We start from the raw sequence: 19,864 nt of genomic DNA, 5'->3' as shown, positions 1-19,864 counted from the left end.
TTTATCCTCCTGTCTCACACATCTCTAAACAAGCTCCAAGTGGCTGGGCCACATAACTATAGCTAGGTATAATTTTGCAAAACCTCAGAATCTTTTAGAACAATAACATATCATTACAAAATAGTGGGCTGAGATCACAAATAATCTTGAGCCAAAATCTGGGCATAAAACTTTGCTCTCTGCCCCAGAGAGCACTGTAGGAAGAAAGCAACATTTGAACAAAAAGTGAGACAAAAATCTTTTAATGCAAAGTACTATGCATTCTAAGAGATGTTCTGGAAATTTGGTTTTGATTCTGTGATGCTGACATTAACATTGTTTTATAGCTCATAGACATTAGTGGAAAGTGTCTTGAGATGTTCTGTTATCTGTAACATACGTGTCGGATTTAGCTATTGGAGACAGTAGCTCACAGACTAAACTAGCTACTGATGCGAGATACGATGTAAAGCATGAAATCTTGAGAACTGCTTTACTTTATATGAACTGAAATATTCATTTCATGGATCTATTTCCTCCTCAAGCAATCTTCTGTTAAAAGTTTTTTACCCCCTGCCTGTTCTGCGAAGGTACAAATGTGCTCATTAATCAAGGTGTTCAGCAAACATGGCATTGCTTGAAAAATGCTTGCTCAGTGAACATGCTACTTTCAATTACAGAGAGTTCAAGCATGCCTTGGTCTTTTGAAGTATTGCACACCATTTTCCATGCCATGAAGAGGCATAGTGGTTTTACCTGAAAAAAATCTCTCCTTTATGTTCAGCCAGCATTTCAGGCAGCACTTTAGAGCCTGGGAGAGATTATTGCTCATGATTGTGATTAATAAAGTTCATAGCAGGTCTCCTTTTTTCTGTAAAGAATGCTATTTCCCCCCTCCCCTTTCTTCCAGATTGTTTTATTTCATAGGAAACTCTGGAGCAATTTACATACCTTTTGGGTATGTAAAAAAATACATGTAAAAGAAATTTTCTAGCCAGCAGAACAACTGGATGGAAGTTAAGTGTTCTTCAGTTCAGACAGATGGTCTTGTTTAGCTGTCACATTTTAACTGTGTAGCTTATGAAGGATTTGTAATTCTCTTCAGAACTAGTGCTAATATTTTGAAGTTCTACAGAATCTTCCTATTGAACTCTCAAAGCTCTGCACAAACACGACTGAATTTAGCCTCATATCAGCTCCATTGAGTAGATCACTATTCTCATCTTCAAGACAGAAAAGCCGAGACACGAGGAGTAAGGCCAGATACCTAAATGAGATATCTGACATCAGGCAATGGAGTTCCTGTTCAGACATGCTGGTAACAACTTATGCATAAGAATCCCTTAAATTTTGTAAGTGCTACTTCAGCTGTTATTATTGCTATTATTATTGATGGTAATTGTCCAAGAAACAAGGAAAACTGAAATGGCAGCTGGTAAAGCACAGGCCTGACAAATTTTGAAAGGTGACAACACTGTGGGTGAAAGCAAAAAGTTGTAGGAGAGGTCAGTCTGGAAGGCAGCTGAGTGGTCAAAAATGAGGGGATGAGCCATCCACACATTGGCAGGACACTGAGATTAATATCACTACGTTCAACAGCTACCCAACCAAACCAGAAGCCTGTACACATTGAGCTGCATCAGATGTCTGCTGTTGGGATGACAGTGAACCAGCATCTTTCTGGTTTGAAGATAGTGGGGGGAAAGGAGAGATCCTTGGTCTTACTTTTCTCCATAAACCCCATATTTCTATTAACATGAAACCCTGTTGGTAAACACAATGCCACAGTGGTAGTTACTGCAAACAAGATGTTTACTCAGGGAACAACAGTGGCGCAAGATATCACAAAGCAAAAAGGACCATCTTCCTAAACAGATGCAGAGTAAATCCCTTTCTGTATTTACTTAGCTTCACTATTAGCTATGGACATGGTACACTGCACTTCCAAAGTAAAAGTGGTGCTCAAAGAGCATCCTCATGTCAGAGGTGACACTAAACAACTGAAAAATAATAACCATAGTACTTTAGAAAGGGGAACTAGAGGGCTATCACCTCAAAGATATAGGTCAAATTCTGAAAAGAGAAAAAAATGAAAGGAATGGAAAATGCTGTAAAAAAGCCAGGGTAGGTTTACTAAAAATGGATCGTGCAAGACTGTATTTTTATAAGACAATATAATCTAAGTGAAGGAAAATACCGCAGAGCTAAGCTTCAATGAAGAATGTAATGCAATATTACAGAGTTACTATCACTCTGGTCGGTCATTTGCACAAAAATTATAAGGTGGATGAGAAACTGTGTAAGAAAGAGGCAGATTTGGGGAGATATCAAAAAAAAAGGGGGAGATACCTATGAGTCATTTCACAGTCTTCCTCCTGTTCTGAGCTGGAAGCTTATTGTTTGGAAATAGCAGACAGAGAAGAAGATTCAGTGGCCACAGGATGACTGTAACATGCCAAATGATGTAGAAGAAGAAAATATGAACCTGGACTTGGTTATCCATTTGCTTTTTGATAAAAAATCCACTGCACCTAGAGGTACTGGGTTAATGGTTCAACTAGTGTCTGTGTGAGACAGAAGATCTTTTTATTTGTTCTGAACCCGCCAGTTGTTGGTCTCATCTGATATCTTCTGGGTATTATGAGAGACAGTGATCATTCCTCATTTGCCTTTTCCATGCAGGTTGTGATTTCATAGATCCATTGTCAAGCCCTTCCACAATCATTTCTTTTGCAGGCTTGTCCTGGTGTATTTATTTATTCCTTCATTGCACTGCCTGTAACTGTCCTCATCACCCCTGTCTATACCTTTCTACTGAACTCTTCTGAGAAGACAGAATCAGAATTGCATGTAGGGGCATGATGTATTTTTACAGCACTTCTCTGTTTTCTTTTCCTAAAAATATCCTAAAATTTGTTTTGCTTTTTTGACCATAATGTTCACAGAGCTAATGTTTTCACAGAAATATCCATTATAACTCCAAGATCTATTTCCCAAATTATACAGGTTACTTCAGAACCCATCACTGTATATATATAATGTGTACTAAAACACTGATCTATGTGTACAAAAAAAATAATAAAAATAACAATAACTCTCTAGTCCCCGGAAGTGGAAAGTGACAGAAATCCAGCCGAAGAACATGCTGCTTTGATCCCTTCCTGACCCACAGCTGTCATGAGAAAAATGACTATGGTTCTCCAGATTTCAGCCATCCTATCTGAAATTGGTATTTGTAATCATCTCTCTAAAGAGAAAGAGTCGTTGCACTGCACCTGACAGTTTCTCTGGAGAATTATCTGGAGATATGATAGCAAAGGAAACAAGTTCAATACTATTGCTTAAACAAGTGATCTAACTCACACGTTATCAGTCTTTTGTATTACAATGGACTTCTGAGGTGATCTGAGATACTGGTGAGTGGAGAGAGGGCATTTTGCACTGAAGATGTCAATACTACCAGCTGCATCCCTCTTTGTGCAGGTTGTGTTTGCACGCATGCACACACACTTGCATGACCTCTCTGAAGTTTACTGACACTAGTAGCAATTAGATGTGTGTGGCTCTGATACTGGGGGGACTCATGTCATAGCAGAGGGAATCAATTAGAGGAAAGTTATCTGCAACTCGCAAAAGGGATCCAGCAGCACTTTTCATTTTCCTGTCACTCTGGTTCTGTGGCTGAAGATGAGAGATCATGCAAACCTGTATATTCCTGATCTGCTCTAAGAAAACTTGCATTGCTTGTATCTGCAGCCAGTCTTGTGCTTGTATTCTCAGCTGTACGAGATACTGAGGGTGAGCCATTTTTCTTGACGTCAACAGCTAGTCATAGGTTCACTGCTGGAGGCAAAGGTCTTTGTCACAAATTACAGTGTCTCTAGTGTACATTTTCCTTCCATATTTTACTTCTCTTCCCATGCGTGTTCTCTGTAACTAGCTTTCCCATTCTTCCTTTGCTGTCTTTCCTACACTTCTTGAGTTTTCTGGCATTCTTCCAACGTACTCTATATGGCTTTTAAAATCTTTTTATAAATCCTTTGAACTAAACTGTTGACCTTAATCTCTTACTCTTCTGGTTATGCAAGGACTGAGATGGTATGTTCCTATCTGCAGTGACAGTCCATCCTACCATCTTTAGCTGTAAAGATGGTGAAATCATGACAAAAAACCCAAGAGCTACAAGATGTTTTGAAGATCAGCCAGGACACAGGGACAATCTATATAAAACCTTTTCCTAGTTCCATCCCAGATTGAGCACTCTTTCTTTCCTTAACATCTCTCAACACCAGAAGAAGACAGAACATTTGGACAGTTTAAACAGACAGTGTCGGTATTTTAAGTGGATGAGTTAGACAGATTGAGAGCCAAGATGAAAATTGCAGTTTATACCGCTTTGTTATTTTATTAAAGTTATCATTCAAATCTTGGCAGAGCCAACATCTGGAACAATATCTATTTTAATGTGACATAAATTATCACCATAAGGAATACAGCAGAATGATCAGCAACCAGAGAGAAATGATTTCTGAGATGGATAACTAATGTTTCTTGAGAATTCAGTCGATTAAGAAGTGTGATTGCTTATTTGATCACATCAGTTAAATTACTGAAACAAATAGTAATGTAACAGTATGAGATGCAGATGTGATGAAAAATCTTTTGAGCCATGATTTCAGAGTAAATCCTGAACTGTTTCCAGAGGCAGCTATTTCACTGAAATAACAGGACATTTTTTGAGTGAGGACAGAATAAAAAAAAAAAAAACAGAAAAATAAATTGGCAGTCTGGCACAAAAGTTTCTAAACGAAGGTTACTGTCTCTAAATTTCATTTGCAAAATACAGCAAGCCTTTTAAGCCTATAAAACTACACTTACTTTCATTTGGATTGGCAGAGCCAGACAGATAGACAAGACAGCATAGACACAAGAACCAGGCTCTGCATGAACCAAAACACATCCTAAAGTCACAGTGAGATCTAGGTTCAACTCTTGGCTTTCCCAGAGATTTTCTCCTGTAACATTGGACAAACCACTTCATTTGCCTGGGCCTCCGTTTCTTATCTGTGCAAAACAAAGGCTGTCATGCTGTGCTTTTTAGTGCTTAGTATGAAGAAGCTTGTACATGAGTTGTGGTCGTTGGTGAAAATTTCAACATTGGGGCTGCCGAGAGTTTTGCCAATACAGCAATAATACAGATAGAAAGCACATGTAAATTAGACTGCAAAAATATACAGCCAGGATATATTATAAGAGTATGGAGGTCTACACATCTCTACTGATATCAGACCCCAGCTGGCTCAGAAGGTCATGCCGACTTTCTGCTGTTACCTGGTTAAACCAGAAGAGTAAGTCTCTTAGGGGTAATTAATAGTTTTATGTAATAGCAACAGAAAGTAACTTTTCCTGCTTTAGTTTGTAAGAGATTTTCCAGCCTAAAGCTTCTACTAATAATAATGTCTTCTCATCACTGGCAAAGCTTTTTTGTAATGCTTTAGGGGTGTGCACTAGCGGTTACCTCCAGGAAAACCTCCCTGCTAATGCTGAGGAGCTGATCCCAAAATCCAAGTGAGAGAGGTCAAATCTGAGCAGAAATAGAAAAGGGTGATGCCAGCATTAAACTGTTCACTGACGCTTTGATCTTCTCAGTGAGACACTGTGATGGGGAGATAAAATGGACAATAAACATTTCAGGGCAGCTGGAGTATATCAGGTCTGCCACAGGTAAAGGATTTAGTCTGCTACTCCAAAAATGACATGGCTGCTGCAGGAAGTATAAGGGGAGTTGTAAGGTACTGAACTGAGTTAAACTTATCTGGTCATCCATGATAAATAGGGAGTTGTTAAAAGAGAAAAGAAAGGGGGAGAAAAAGAGAGAAAGAGAAGGCAGAAAGAATAACAGGTTAACACCATTATTACTCCAAGAAAAAACATATTAACATGAAAGCCAAGGCAGTATTCTTTTGGAAGGCTTTCACAGGGAACCCTAAAGATTATACACAGGTTAATATAGATATATTGTCTTTAGAAATTATACAGTTCCAACTAGACTTCTAATACTTAACATGCAAAACAGAGTCATTTAGTATCGATAACACGTTCCCACTTCCTCCAGAAATAACCCTGTAACCTTGTTCCATCCCAGGCAAAACTCTTGCATAGGCCTAGTGCTTATTAAAAAATACTAATATTGAGCAAATTATGTATAAAGCTGCTTAAGATTATTTTCTATAAATAGAACATTGCTAAGCACTGTTTCAGCTTCAAATTGCTGGTTTTGGAGCAGGAATTGTGAGGTGAAATTCTATGTACAGACTGAACAGTTGCAGCACAGTCCCTTTGGCATTAAGAACTGTGAGCTCCTAAATGAGCACAGTTAGTTTACCTGTCTTATGCTCCTGAGGCATACAATTTCTTTGACTATTCATAAAATAACTGCTTCCTCCCTGGAAATGTTGATAGATACCAAATGTTTCATACTTCTTAGCGCAAATAATAATTTGTCCTTAAATTTGTCCTAAAAATGTTTCTCATAATTCCCATATTTAGAACCCATTGATCATCCCAGCCAAGGAGTGGAAATAATATCATGCAAATTAGATGACCAGACTCACATCACTGAGTAATGGAAAAACAAATAACTGGACAACATAAAAATAATTCCTAGGCTGCAGTTCAGTGAACAGCTTTAATGAATGTACTTACATACTGAGCAGTTCAGAAATCAAGAATAAGTCAGAGAAAGAAAAGAAGGTTGAACTTATTGGGTGCTATATTTGCGGTGAACATTTCCACCAGCTGTAGTGAGCATGTTTCCGTCATGAGGCTGACGCTGTCCCCTTTGCATTCTGCTCACCACCTTTCCTGATGCCCAGGAGCCTCTTCTTAATTCCTTCTCTGTTGCTGCAGCTCCTAAAACTGCTTTATGTCTTTTATGCTGTCGTATTTACTTGCACTAAAAGGTACTGCAAACCGATATACAGTTATGTATAGCATCACTTTTTACATGTCACCATATTAAAGAGCCTTGTAGCATTTCCATTTTAAACCCTCATTTCAGGTTTTTTAAATCCTGCCTGCTTATAATTACATCAGGCTGAAGACAACAGTGTAAATGTTAACCCCACAGACTGATTTACAGGGAATGGTAGGCGTCTATTTATTTTAAAATATGAGGCATCAGAGAAGGCAGTGATTTTGCGCAGTGTCTTTTTTAAATACTAGGCTTTAATTCACAAGAGAACACAAAAGCTCTGATTATTTACCTTGTAATGGAGATAAGTTGAGTGGAATTAATGGAACTACAGTATTAAGAAATAGAAGGAACTGGCTAAAATTTGTCAAGGGTTGTCTTTTTTATGTTGTCCTTTACATGAGAACACAAGGGATTGCTTGAAGAGATACAAAGCTGACATATACAGCGAAGAAAAGTATTTTTTTCTTTATAAAATATATGATCAGTGACTGCTCTGGAGGTTAATCAAGGCAAACCTTGTGGCTGAATTACAAATAGGAGCTATCGATGCCATGGTGTATTAGAAGCAGCTATTGCTTTACAGAGTATGGGTCATGGCTATTGGGTTGTACCCTGTTTGGATGACAGCAACAGTGGGGTATCGCAGGGGTCTGTCCTGGGACTCGTCCTGTTTAACATCTTTATCAACGACCTGGAGGAGGTAACAGAAGGCACTTCTGTGAGGTTTGCAGATGACACCAAACTGGGGGGGACCAGTTGATAGGCAGGAGGGCAGGCTGGAGAGACAGGCTAGCATGGATGCTGTTGATCATGGATGGAAACAAAGCTGTGCTGTCTCATATAAGCAGAGCATGTGATACAAAATGTACTGATCTTTCTCAGCCTCCTCCAGTTCTCTTGTTTACAGCGCAGCCTTACTTGTTAGTTGTTGTATTCTGTTTAATCTGTCTTTGCAAGTGGACTACTGGGCATTGACCAGTGCCAAGGGCCAGGAAACATCACTCCACAGAACTACCTTTATTACAGCTTTCAGTATTTTACTGTTCTTCCTGTCCCTCAGGCCTTGGTAAATCTCATAAAATCCTTTTCAGATTGAAATCCTACTCTTCCCAAGCCGTAACGTGTTTTACAGCATGTATTTCTCTATAGTTTTCTTTTAGTCTCTTGTTGACAGTCTTTAGGTATCAGTTCCTTGGCTGGTAAATGTCTTCCTTATTCTTAAATTTATCCACTTTGTTTTGTTCAGAGCAATGCGTGGGGATAATAAATTGGCTCACAAGTACCTGACACTGCGTCTTAATTCTTTCTACCATGCCAGTTTTTCATAATACTGAATCCTAGGGATGCCTGGAATAAGCCAGCAGCATTTTTCCCACTTACACATCTCCCAGAAGAGCTGCAAGCTGCCTGGATTTCTCTAGTAAACTCACTCAATGGATGTGCTTCCACAAAAGGTGTTCCAATAGTTTAATAGATTTATTCCAGAATATGATAATAAACAGTTGTTTCAAGTGTCAGTTTTAAGGCTTGCAAAATGTAACTATGTACATGCGTAAGATCAGAGCATAAATCAGCTCAGTAAAACAGCTTTGTAAATATTTATGAGCACAGGGCTCTTTGTTTCACACTTACTCCTTCTGTGTCCTCATCTTAAATTTTCACTTGCTTTCGTTTATGGCTGGTAGTCTGGTGCCGAGTACCTGACATTGCTAAATTGCCACCTGTTTTCTCTGGTATTGCGTATACCACAATCCTAAATCTTTATTGACTGGAGGTGAATGTATGACCTATAGAAAGAAACCTGTTTGTATGGAGGGGCAGATTCTGAATTCTGATGGATCTGTGTGAAGTTTAGCAGGCGCCACGTTGCTGAACTGAAGCATAGCCTGGGTTTGTTCATGTGAGCTGCCATCCTTGCGGTGGCTGCAGGCGAGGTAGGACCCAAGTTCCTGTTTGTGTTGGTCTTTTGGATGGGGCTGGTTATTCAGGAAGGAGAGGAAAAGGAGAGACATGAAAAAGGTGGTTGAAAAGTAAAGGTGTGGAACGAAAAGGCTGTGAAGGATGAAAAGAATCAGAGCTGTCAGGATACAGCAGACAGTCTCATGGGGACTGCAAAGATGAGTTATCATCTCATGCAAAAGTCTTTGCCCCCTGGCTCCTTCTCCTGTGGCTGTGCCTGTGGCCCCAGGCATCCTGGCATTTTGGTGGCCAGAGGAGAGGGAATGACCTTTTTACACCTTCCTTTGCAGCAGTCACAGGTGAGGGCAGAAGTACGTAACCATATAGGCATCATTTTTTTGCAATTTTTACAGTTATGCATGTGCTCACTATTCCCATTTGTGCCATGTTAGCACTGCAATTTCTATTACTCTTCACTAATTCACACCAAAATCTCTGACTTAGTTGCATTTTCTCCCTATTTAACTAGTAGCAGATAGCACCATGTTAATTGGTATAATAACCAGAAACGAAATCTAAAAATAAACCTACTGATAATTTTCCAGTGTTTGTTTAACCGGATCCTCGAAGTTCCTGAGTGGTCAGTTTGGACTAAGATAAGTGCTATCATTTTTCTTCTCTCTTGTCTGCTGGCTCTCCAGCCTTTTTGAACTGCAGCCCACAAGGGGTCTGAACAGGTGGTGCTTGTGGCAATTCAGGATGGATTATTCTCATTGAGGAGTTGGTTTCTGCTGCTTCCTGAGAGGCTTTGGCATATCAAGAGCTGTTGCTCCTGAGATCCTGCCAGGCATGCTTCCCTTGTGTTTCTGTATGTCTTCACTGAAACTGCATGGGATCAGCAGAAGAGGGGTTTTTGGGTGTGAAAACATTTTCCGTGATGTTTACACATCATTTGAGATTTGTAAGGGCAGCCAGATATACTGCCATTTAAACAACTACCTGTATTTCATCGTGTTTGCATTTTCATTAGTGAAAAATAGTGGAGAAAGATAACTCATTCATTTGCATGCAGACTTATCAGAAGATTACTATACATTGTACAAATTTACATTGTTTAACATCTTAGCATGCATTTAATCATACCCATGCAGATTTAAGTGCCTTTCTGACTGCAGTGATATCATTCATTAGTAATTCCCCTGAAGTCCGATGATCATAGGTTTGGTGTAAACAAAAAAAAATTCTTCAGAGAGTAGATTTTGGGAAGCTTATCGGCTCTTCTTCCTGCAGTTGTGACAGATTTTGTATTTTTTTAGACACTCCTCAAGAACACCACTGGTGTACTTGAGGAAATAAAATGCTGTTTGATCAAACAGGACGTTTGTCTTTGGTGAGTCGTGCTTAAGGCTTTTATTCTTTTATTTGTGTAGTTAGTCAAAAAAGATCTAAGATCTTTTGCAGGTGACTTAACTTCCAGGTGTGTCCATTCACCTCATGTTTCCTGCTGGCCAGTTCCAGGCAAGTCACATCCATGGCTTACTGCAGCCCCCAGGTTGCTCTTCCGAGATGCCGTGCTCTCCATATCCAGGACACAGGGCTGGGGAGGGATCCAGGTGTTGTGAGCCAAGGGCCAGTGGGCTTTGGAAATGCAGGGCGGTCACCATCAAAGCATGGGCATTTCAAGAGCATCATGAAAGGAATTAATGCTGACATTGTTCTCCATCTACTTCCTAGAAAAAAAAGAGAGCATAGTTCTGTTTTCATTAACTCTAGTGAGATTGATGGAAAACCTCTGCTTCTGTGAAATTAATTGAGTGAGAACAGGAGTGTATCCTCACACTAGTGGATACCTTGTCCAGATGCACAAGCCAAGTCTGAGATGTTTCCTTGAATGTGCAGCACCTGTTCTTTCTGCAACAGGGAGCAGCAAGCAAACCCTCAGAAATGGTGGCCTCGATTTTACATACCTGCTTTCCCTGCAGTCCCTCTCCTTCATCCTGGAGGATTCAGGACTGGGTTCCCTACTAAAGCTTCCTCTTAAAATTATACCTCTCCAGAGACCCGGGATTGTGAATGACCTCTGTTTGCAACACTAAGTACAGTAAATGCTATTGTATTATCCAACAGTAGTGAATTAAATAATCCCACTCCCGTCACTTTCTAACAGGATAATGTTAAAGGCATTCCTCTGAGATGGAGAGTAATAATTTGCTAATTCCCCTCAGTATTTCATGCTTCTCAGTAGCGCAGCTAATTTTCTCTGAGTACCTTATTAACATTCACAATGACTTTGCAGTCCCACCCTAATAGCTCTCCACAGAAGCAGTGATCGTGAAGGTGAGAGCTGACAGTGACACATTTTCCTCCTTTTTCTCTGCAGACTGTATTATCCTGGTTTCCATCCGCTGAGGGCTGTCCAGCTGATGCGAGTGGGCAAACTGCAGTATAGTCAAGATATGTTTCCTCAAGCGCTGGAGACCTTGAAACAGGCCAGTATTATGAACTGTTTCTTCTCTGTCCCCCTCCCTCGCTTCTCCTGAACCTGCCATGTGTCCCCCCCTTCTGCTCTGACGGCACCTCATGATTTTGGATACTCTTCACCTCTTTTTCTACCAGTGGGTTTCCCAGGCTGCAGCTGAGTGTGGTGATGGGTCACCGTTGCTCAGCGTTTCAGGCACTGACTTCCTCCAGTATCAGTCACTGCTAATTACAGTTCAATAGCTCAGAGGTGCCTGGATGAAAAATTACTATTAGATCCAAAGAGATAAAAATATCTCAGTGCCTCATACTCTCCTTCGTACTGTAGCAAAGTGAATCTGGGAGCACTGAAAGTATAAGAACAGGAGCACAGCTGCAGTTTCTACCCTCCTTATTCCCTATCAGGGATCTGTGATTTCAGATTGGAGAACTTTGCCTTTAATGCTTGTATTTTATTGTGAGCCACGCTCAAATCAACAGGCATCTTCTTGATCCCTCCTATTTCTATATCATTCATCATCTTTCTCTTCTTTGATCTGGTTTTGCAGCTGGTGCTTTGCTAGTTATATTTCAGCTTTAAGCCATCCCTCTTGTACCTGAGCTGACTTTTATATTAATTTCCTCCTACCCCGGGCTTTTATTTGTCCTGCCGTTATATTGCTGCTAGTAATATCTAAATCTTATCATCTATCATCTTAAATATATTGAAGAATCCCCTTCCATGTGCAACATGTCCTCAGGACGTAGGCTCTTGCTTCCCATCTCAAACCCTCAATCACTGCTGGGGTGTTTTTCTCCCCCTGGAAGATGTGCTGCCTCCAGTTCCCCTCAAAGAGGTCTTACGCTTATTCCCTTGTATTATTGATTGTCTTGTGGTCAGCTTGGCCTGAAGACAGTACATGCTCTGTGCAGTTCCCCCTCTCATCTCTCGGCCCACCTCCAGTGCCTGACACAGCATCCTCATTGCCTTTGCTGAGCGTTGCAGAAAGCCACCTGGCCCAGCTACTCTCCTGTTGCTGCTGGGCAGGAGCGGGCCCCAGGGCTGGCACCAGTGTTGGAAAGAAGTGCAGAAGTTGGCTGTATGTCCCCTTTGTTTAACGTCCGTACTATATGAAGAGCTAGTCTTGTGGCAAAGAGTTAGGGCAGCTGCTTGGGATAGAAGGGGATGGGTGTCCGCACTGGGGGTGTGGGGAGAAGTGGTTTTTACTCCTGCCTGGATCCCCTATAAAGTCAGTATCAGTCATGACTCTCTAGATAACTTAGTATTTTGTACTTATTTTTTTCAACCCCCATATCTATTTAGTTTTAACATCTGATTAATTATGCAAGCTGAATAACTGATAGTTTCTGCATGTTGAAATAACAAATTAGTATTTAATGTGATGCCAGTCTTACTAAGTCTTGGTAACTTAAATCTTCACTTGATATATTTAACTTAAATTATGGCCAATTCTGATCATTAAAAAGCAGATGGAAGAGTAATCAATTCTATTTTCCCTGTATTATTCAGAAGTAAGGCATATATCTGTCACATGCCAGGTAATCTGCTCTGCCATTTCCCCCGTACTATTTATAATTTCCAAACATTCACACTTTCCTTTTTAGCAGGTGGAGTAAGACCCCAGTCAGAGGAGCTTCTATTTTCATTGATACTGCCTCAATATATTAACAGGCGTTCTTCTAACTGCATTTCTAATATGACACTGCATTAAATTAAACTGGAGTGAATTCCCCTAGAGACTTCTGAATGCTGCTCATCAGTGAAGGTGGAAGTTGTGATGGTGTTTTGTATGTTTTTAGTGAAGAAGTTGCCCATTGCAAGCCAGATTGCTACTGTATTATCCTTTGAATACTGAGCAATGCCTAACACGGAAACCTTTTTTCAAGCTGTGATCTCCTCTTTCCCTGAAAAGGGAGAATATGGTGCTGCTTACCATTCTATGCCATACCTGAGTGCATGTCTAACTGTGGTCTCCAAGCTATTAGTAGTCCATAAGGACACAGTAAGTGCTTTACAGCTGAGATGCAGAACCATTTACAAACTAAGCCTGTTGTGGTTTTGCCTATTCCCTTTTCAGCCTCCCCCTTTTCACCCACATGTGTGAGACAGGGAGAGACTGAACTCCCACTCTCTGGGAGCACAGCTGAGAGGAGGAAAAGCTTCTTGTCATCCTGTTTCTCCATGCAACTTGTAAGCATAGGACGCAACACTGCTTTGGATGAGATCTGAAACTGATTCCCTTCGTTGCTGTCTACACTGGAACAAATTACAGCAAGATAGATTTCCCAGTTTGTTGTGAGTAAAGGATGTGATTCCTAATATAACTCAGATAATGTCCTAGAGTTATATGAGAACACAGTTTGGCCCTTTGTGATTAGATGTGTCAACAGAGCATGCCACATGCTCAGAGCAGAAACTCGATTACCTTCTCTGCTTCATTTCTCTTCTTAATACACTCTGACACTGAATAGCACCCTGTTGGAGCCCTCGTCAGACTAATTTCAGTGTGGCATTAAGGAGAAGGATGTGGAAGGTGCAGAGGAATTGAGATCTGAGTGAAATTCACCTCACTCATATAAATCCTGTTTAATCAGGCACAGCCTCAGAGCTGCTGGGGATTGACAGCCTCTCTGCAACAGATGCACAGTCTGTTAAGACCGGTAGATCTTCATACACAGCTCTGCAGCCCAGCCCTTACTGCTGCTCTCTGTGCCACCCAAAAATGAATCACTGTCATAACCACCTGACTCTTAGTGCCCTTTGGGTTTAGCTGTCTGCCCTGCACCCCCAAAGAAGGCTTAAATGATGTGGAGGGCTTTATGCCACCCATTAAAATGAAATCACCCCCTAAAAGTATATTAGGCCCTGCAGAATCTAATTTGCCAGGTTTTGGAAATAGAAGTGTTACAGAGAGGCAATACTGCACTTCTGGAATAAAACCTGAAGGTAGCCCTTGGTTTATTGTACAACCAACATATTATTTTTAAATTTATATACATATATATATAGATATATATGAAAGATGTAATGGTGGGGGGACAAATGGAATTATAGATAAGGAAAACCTTTGTCAGCAAAAGGCTGGAGCTGGACCCCCAGTCTGACAAACCTAATTTAAAGAGCCTGGAATGACTGTAAAAAGCAGCAATAACAAAAGTTGCAACAAGCTGTCTTGTGAAGAGAAAAGCTTCTTGACCGGGAAGCAGCACTCCTGCAGGAGCCCAGTTCGAATCTGCATCGCTGGAGCTCACGGCAGCCCCTAGCAAGTGTATAGATTTGTCCTGAGCGGCACTCATTAGCATAAATATTTGTTAGGTGTCATTTGTTACCTTCACACCTGTTTGGTTGCCCACAACCTGAGTGGAGCTGGAATCAGTTTGGGAGGACAGGCAGGGTGCAGAGGGGAAGGCTTGGATACAAGGAGATGACTTCATTTCTGAGTGTTGTCTCCTCAAAGCGAGCCGATGAGTGCTGCAGCACGTTGTCTTGGCTGCTGCTGCATCCTCTGGGCTGTGGTGGTGGTGGTAGTAGTGGCTGCCTGTACCCATGCACTTCTCTGAGCAGGGCAGCAGTGCCCAGCCGCTGAGCGATGGCAGGAGGATGCACACATGTATGACACTGACCAGCCAGTTTCCCCTGCAGACCCTGCACTTGGCTGGCACGGTCGCAGGAGCACCTTTGTCCTCCCATGAGCTGATGGGCATGGCTGTCTTGTCTCATGAAGGCCTGCAATAGGTACAATATCGTTTCCCTTCTTACTGTAATCCCTGGTGTGGAGGCAAAAAGCACAGGAATTGGGGTAAAATCCCTCCCAGGTTTCACAGCGACACTGAAGAAATCCCCTTTCTCTAGGGGTTTGCTTCAAACGCTGAATTGTTTACCAGCTGTGGTTGATAGTAACTGTGATAGTTTTTGGTTTTCCTATGCCTGCTTTAGCAAGTGTCCCCTTCAATCAAGAGAGATGGAAAAACACAGATACTCCCTCTGAAATGCTAGCCTTCACTTCATGCCATTTTGGCGCATGGCCATTTGCTTTCTGCTTTCCCCGTGATGGAGCAGTGCCGTCCTGCATCTGCTCACAGTTCCCCGCAGCTGTGGTGATGGGCATCCTGTCCCATCCCCATGCAAATCAGGCACAGACGACTACGCTGAATTTCATTTGCATTCATGGAGCAACAGCCATACCACTAGTCTAATGGGGTTTATATTCTTCAGGGAGACAGTATGTGGTTGATGACACTGTGGCCGATGTTGCTCTTTTGTGATTACTATAGTTTTTCATAATTAAATTTGTTCTTTTAGCTGAGAGGAAGACCACACAGACCACAAGACTCTGCTCAGCCTCAACTCTGCTGGTTAGCTGTGCAATTTAGGAGAGCAAGGGAGCGTTCAGAGAGCCTGCATGTTCCTGCTTCTGCCCAGTAAAACAATTCCTTGCTTTGGAGGTGAAATTATCCCCAGTTTTGCACTGACCTTTGCAAAAACAGCTACATAACTTAATGCCAGTTTAATTTGCGGATTACAGAAGTCATTGCTATTCTAACTTCGATGCAGCTGGTTCTGATTCGTACTGCAGCATGTGAGACAGTACATTGCATGAGAATGATTTTCTCCCTGAGAAAACAAAAGGATGAAGACTGGGTGCATTTATCTGCCATACTGAGGAAAGAAAGGGAACAGAAAGGAAATGTTGGAGGTGAGAGAGAAGTCAGCAATGGTAGCATTATCTCAAGATTAGGTTTGATACTAAGGATTTTTGCCTTTTAACAGAGGCATATCCATATGGACATCTCTGGCTGTGCATCAGGCTGTCCAGGTCCATCACTACCAGCCTGACCTCTGTCCTGTAGGTGGGCTGAAGATCAAGGTCAGCTGCCCCAGGACTGTGACTCAGATGTATCCAAATGCACAGCTTTTAGCACAGGTCATTCACAATAAATCCAACAGCTTTCTTGGCCAGGGCATGCAAACACCATGCACCAAGTGTGTCTGGATCCACGGCCAATTCACCTGGCCACTTCGCTCTAGGGTGATCCTGTCCCTTCCTAGTTAGCCTGCACGCAGCTATGTGTTGCTGTGCTGCAACATGCACGGGATCCCACTTGCAGCTATCCTGCTCTGCACCATCCAGGGATTCCTATACCATGCAAGTGTTCATCTTTCTCCATCCCACTGTCTCTGCCAGGGAAGGACTGGCTCTTATTCTTGCTTTTTACACTACTTTTTCAATTATTTATTTACCAAAAAGAGCTCTTGTACAGCTTAATACCTCACACTCCACTATGTTGAAATACTTCTGTGATCTATTAGAACCATAGAATAGTTTGGGTTGGACATGTCCCCAGTATGTTAAATTAGGAAAAGCAGAACACTAAGAACAATTGAGGTAGTCTTTTCAGGGAGTATAATTATGACTTACTTGCAAACATTTTGCAAAAACATGACCAGCTTTGTATTTCTGCTAAAATAGAAATATGCAAAAATTGAGGATTTCTGATTTTATTTCACATTTCTTAGGCATTTCTAATGGTGATAAAAGCGTTTCCATTGTTCTGTTTAACTGAATATTTTATGATTTAGTAGTAGGGCATTGTGGTAGCTCAGAACATATTTGACTCTTTTTAGAGCTCCTTGCACACTCTGATTTGTTTTGACTGCTATTTCAACTTGTTCTTTCAATCTTTTGCTGTCTCCTTCTTCTTTTAAGAATGAGCTAATTCGAAGCAAATATAAACTGTGCTAGAATTTCCATATGCTGCCAGTCTCTAGAATTTGGAAGTAGGCTTTCATTCATTCCACCAAATAATATATTTATTTTTATTTTTATCTTTCCAATTTAAATGAAGCTCCTTCCTCAACGTTTGTTTCCAAAAAGTTCCTTTTTCTGCAGTCCAAAGCTGATTTAGCTGAATTTTGTCAGCTGACTGGACTAGGAACCCATTGAAACACACACTGCATTTAGCTTTTGACAATTCCTCGGTTTGGGATGAGGAAAAATCTCTGATGTCTTTTCTGCTACCAGTACACTTCTAGCTCCCTTGTTCTTTTTTCAGAAGTGCTGAATCCATTTCCATCTGGTACTTCTTTCCTTGCAGGAGGAATTTAATAGAAGGAAGAAGCAGAAATGTCATATAAAAAATTATGATCTAAACATGAGCTGGGCAAAGAGCATTTCAGACATATCTGTGGCAGGGAATCAGCAACACTACAGACAATATCAGCAAGCGCAAATTGGCCTCGGAATAGAAGATGACCAACACACAGAGAAAAGAATCCCTGGGAAAAGCAGCAAAGACCCATTCCCCTGCATGCCTTTTTAGAGTGAAACTATTAATGTACTCGTTTGTTTGATGCTATGCATAGTTTCTCCTGATACAGTTAAGGCACTTTATTCCATTGGTTAAGCATTAATCCATTTCTATTTACAGGACTTTGAGGCTACTAACATCATGAATGTCACAGTCGCCTTTTAAATAATGTACCAAAACCTTGGGTGCTGTAGTTGACCAATCTTAAAATGGCCTTCATGCCTCTGTGCAAAAGTATCTTCCTTTACTATTCCAGACATCCATCTGTGCAACATATTCATGGGCTTTAACACCTAACAATAACGTGTCAGTGCCTCCTCCTTTGTCAGGGACAAATCATTATACACTTTGGGATACTTCACTCCTATTTCTATTATGCCATGCATTTAAGTCCCCAGCTGCCAACCACTTGAGAACCAGCACTTATATCCCTGCCCCACTGCAGTGACCAACCCCTTTGTATGGTCTGCGCAATGACTAACGTGTCCCTTTCTGTTCTCTCCTCAAGGCCTATAGTATTATGAAGGTGACCCATGGGACAGATCACAGCCTGATGCAAGCCTTGATGGAGATAAAGGAACAGTGTGAGGCCATCATGAGAACACAGTGAAGAAAACCTCCAGTCTGGAAAACAAAATATTCAAGGAGAAAGGAAATCAAATGCTTTTTATTGCATTGGGAAGCTGCTTGATAATTTTAGTGTCTTTTCATTAGGTCCTACTTGCTTTACAAAAATGTTTAGTATTCATTAGTTTTGCTGTATGATCTGAATTGAGTTGATGTCTGGAGGAGTATCTGCAATTTTCAGAGGATTTTTTTTTTTCCCCTACCAAACAATCTAATTGATGATACCTAATTATCAATTTACAACACCTAATTTAATTGATAATAATTATTGGGAAATGCATACAGAGTCTTCACCGGTTACAAAGTGATATAATTCCATTTATATCAGCAGTCAATTTTTTATACCAGTTTATGCCAGCAACTAAGAATCTCGTGTCAGACACATTATAAGTAGAGAGAATATATTTTTTCCCTTTGCCTTGCCCTTAGGTCTGGTTTCCAAAAGCCTGATCTTGTGCTCTTTGACATCAAATAAGTTTCCCAATGTTCTAAATGAGATTTCCCCCCCTCCCAATATATCTGCAGGGCTCTGTCCCTCTTCTTCTTGCATTTCATATGTTATAATATTGAATATTAAAATAGATTGAATAAAAAATTTAATCAAAAGTGTATCTATGTGGAAATTGCTTACTGTTTTCTCCCCATTTTGACTGCTTCAGGAGCTTCTTCACTTCATACCAGTTTTAAAAAGAGAGAGGTTTGGACCTATGAGCTCACAGGTGTGGTTTCTAGACCTTTCTGAGCCTGTGGGGTTTGGATTTCACTTCCCCAAATAGCGAAGCTCTGAGACCTACAGATGACCGTTGAATTAGGAGGTCATCCCTGGAGGAGAGAAGGATGTCTTGGAAAGCACAGGCGTCCCATTTCCCCACGCTCATCAGCGAGAGAATTGTTCTTGCCAGAGCTGCTGACTTCCATTTTTAACACAGAAACAAATGTTAACAAAAGCCAAATATTTATGAGGAACATTGAAACCTAAATAATTTTAGGCCTTTGAAAGTATCACTTCAGGTGTGTCACTCCTCTCTAACAATTTATTGCTGCTACTCCAGCCATGACTGTTATTTCATTAATCCATCGTTGTAAAGTCAGGCTTTTTTCACACCAGCAACTTGACACCATTAATTATTATGAGATGAGAACACATTTAAAAAGAAAATGAACACTCTGGGCGTAATTTACAGCCACAGCACATGAATGCCAACGCTGAGGAAGGTATCTCCTTTCAAGGCGTTTGAATTTGTTCCAGTATATGGAGCGTTCACTTGCCCAGCAGTAATATGCAAGCAATAACCTATGAAATGCAGTGCATTTCTGGAGTACGTAGCATGGCTTGATGCCAGAGGCCAAGTCATATCAGCCACCCAAGAAGTGCAATAATCCTCGCAGAAATTCACTGCTTGGTTGGGTCTTCTTATTATTATGAAAAGGAAATTATCTGGGGGAAAAGGTCAGACCTTTGCATTTATTGGGATTTCTGACAAAGTAGTGGCATCACTGATGGACAATCAGAAAATGTGAGGGGTACCCTGTCTTCAAGAGCTATTTTCTGGTTTTAAAGGGGCACATGCATGTTAGGAATCATGTGCTTTTGCA

The 19,864-nt window shown here is 41.0% G+C and overlaps 1 protein-coding gene across 2 annotated transcripts in view; it reads left to right on the top strand.

Annotated features, from left to right (window-relative positions):
- Positions 1 to 18,879, top strand: part of SMYD3 (SET and MYND domain containing 3) — a 438,073-nt gene extending 419,194 nt beyond the window's left edge. The window contains exons 11-12 of one of the 2 annotated variants that reach the window (XM_076334228.1): positions 11,235 to 11,343; positions 18,150 to 18,879. In XM_076334228.1, the coding sequence (XP_076190343.1) occupies positions 11,235 to 11,343; positions 18,150 to 18,251 (211 nt within the window). In that variant the 3' untranslated portion in view covers positions 18,252 to 18,879. The remainder of the gene's footprint in view (positions 1 to 11,234; positions 11,344 to 18,149) is intronic. The other variant, XM_076334229.1, reaches the window with a different exon arrangement.
- Positions 18,880 to 19,864: the final 985 nt, after the last annotated feature.

The sequence above is a fragment of the Aptenodytes patagonicus genome, chromosome 3, assembly GCF_965638725.1.
Source record: "Aptenodytes patagonicus chromosome 3, bAptPat1.pri.cur, whole genome shotgun sequence".
NCBI lineage: Eukaryota > Metazoa > Chordata > Aves > Sphenisciformes > Spheniscidae > Aptenodytes > Aptenodytes patagonicus.
Note: the sequence above shows the minus strand (reverse complement) of the source record. Positions and strands in the feature narration are given on the sequence as shown.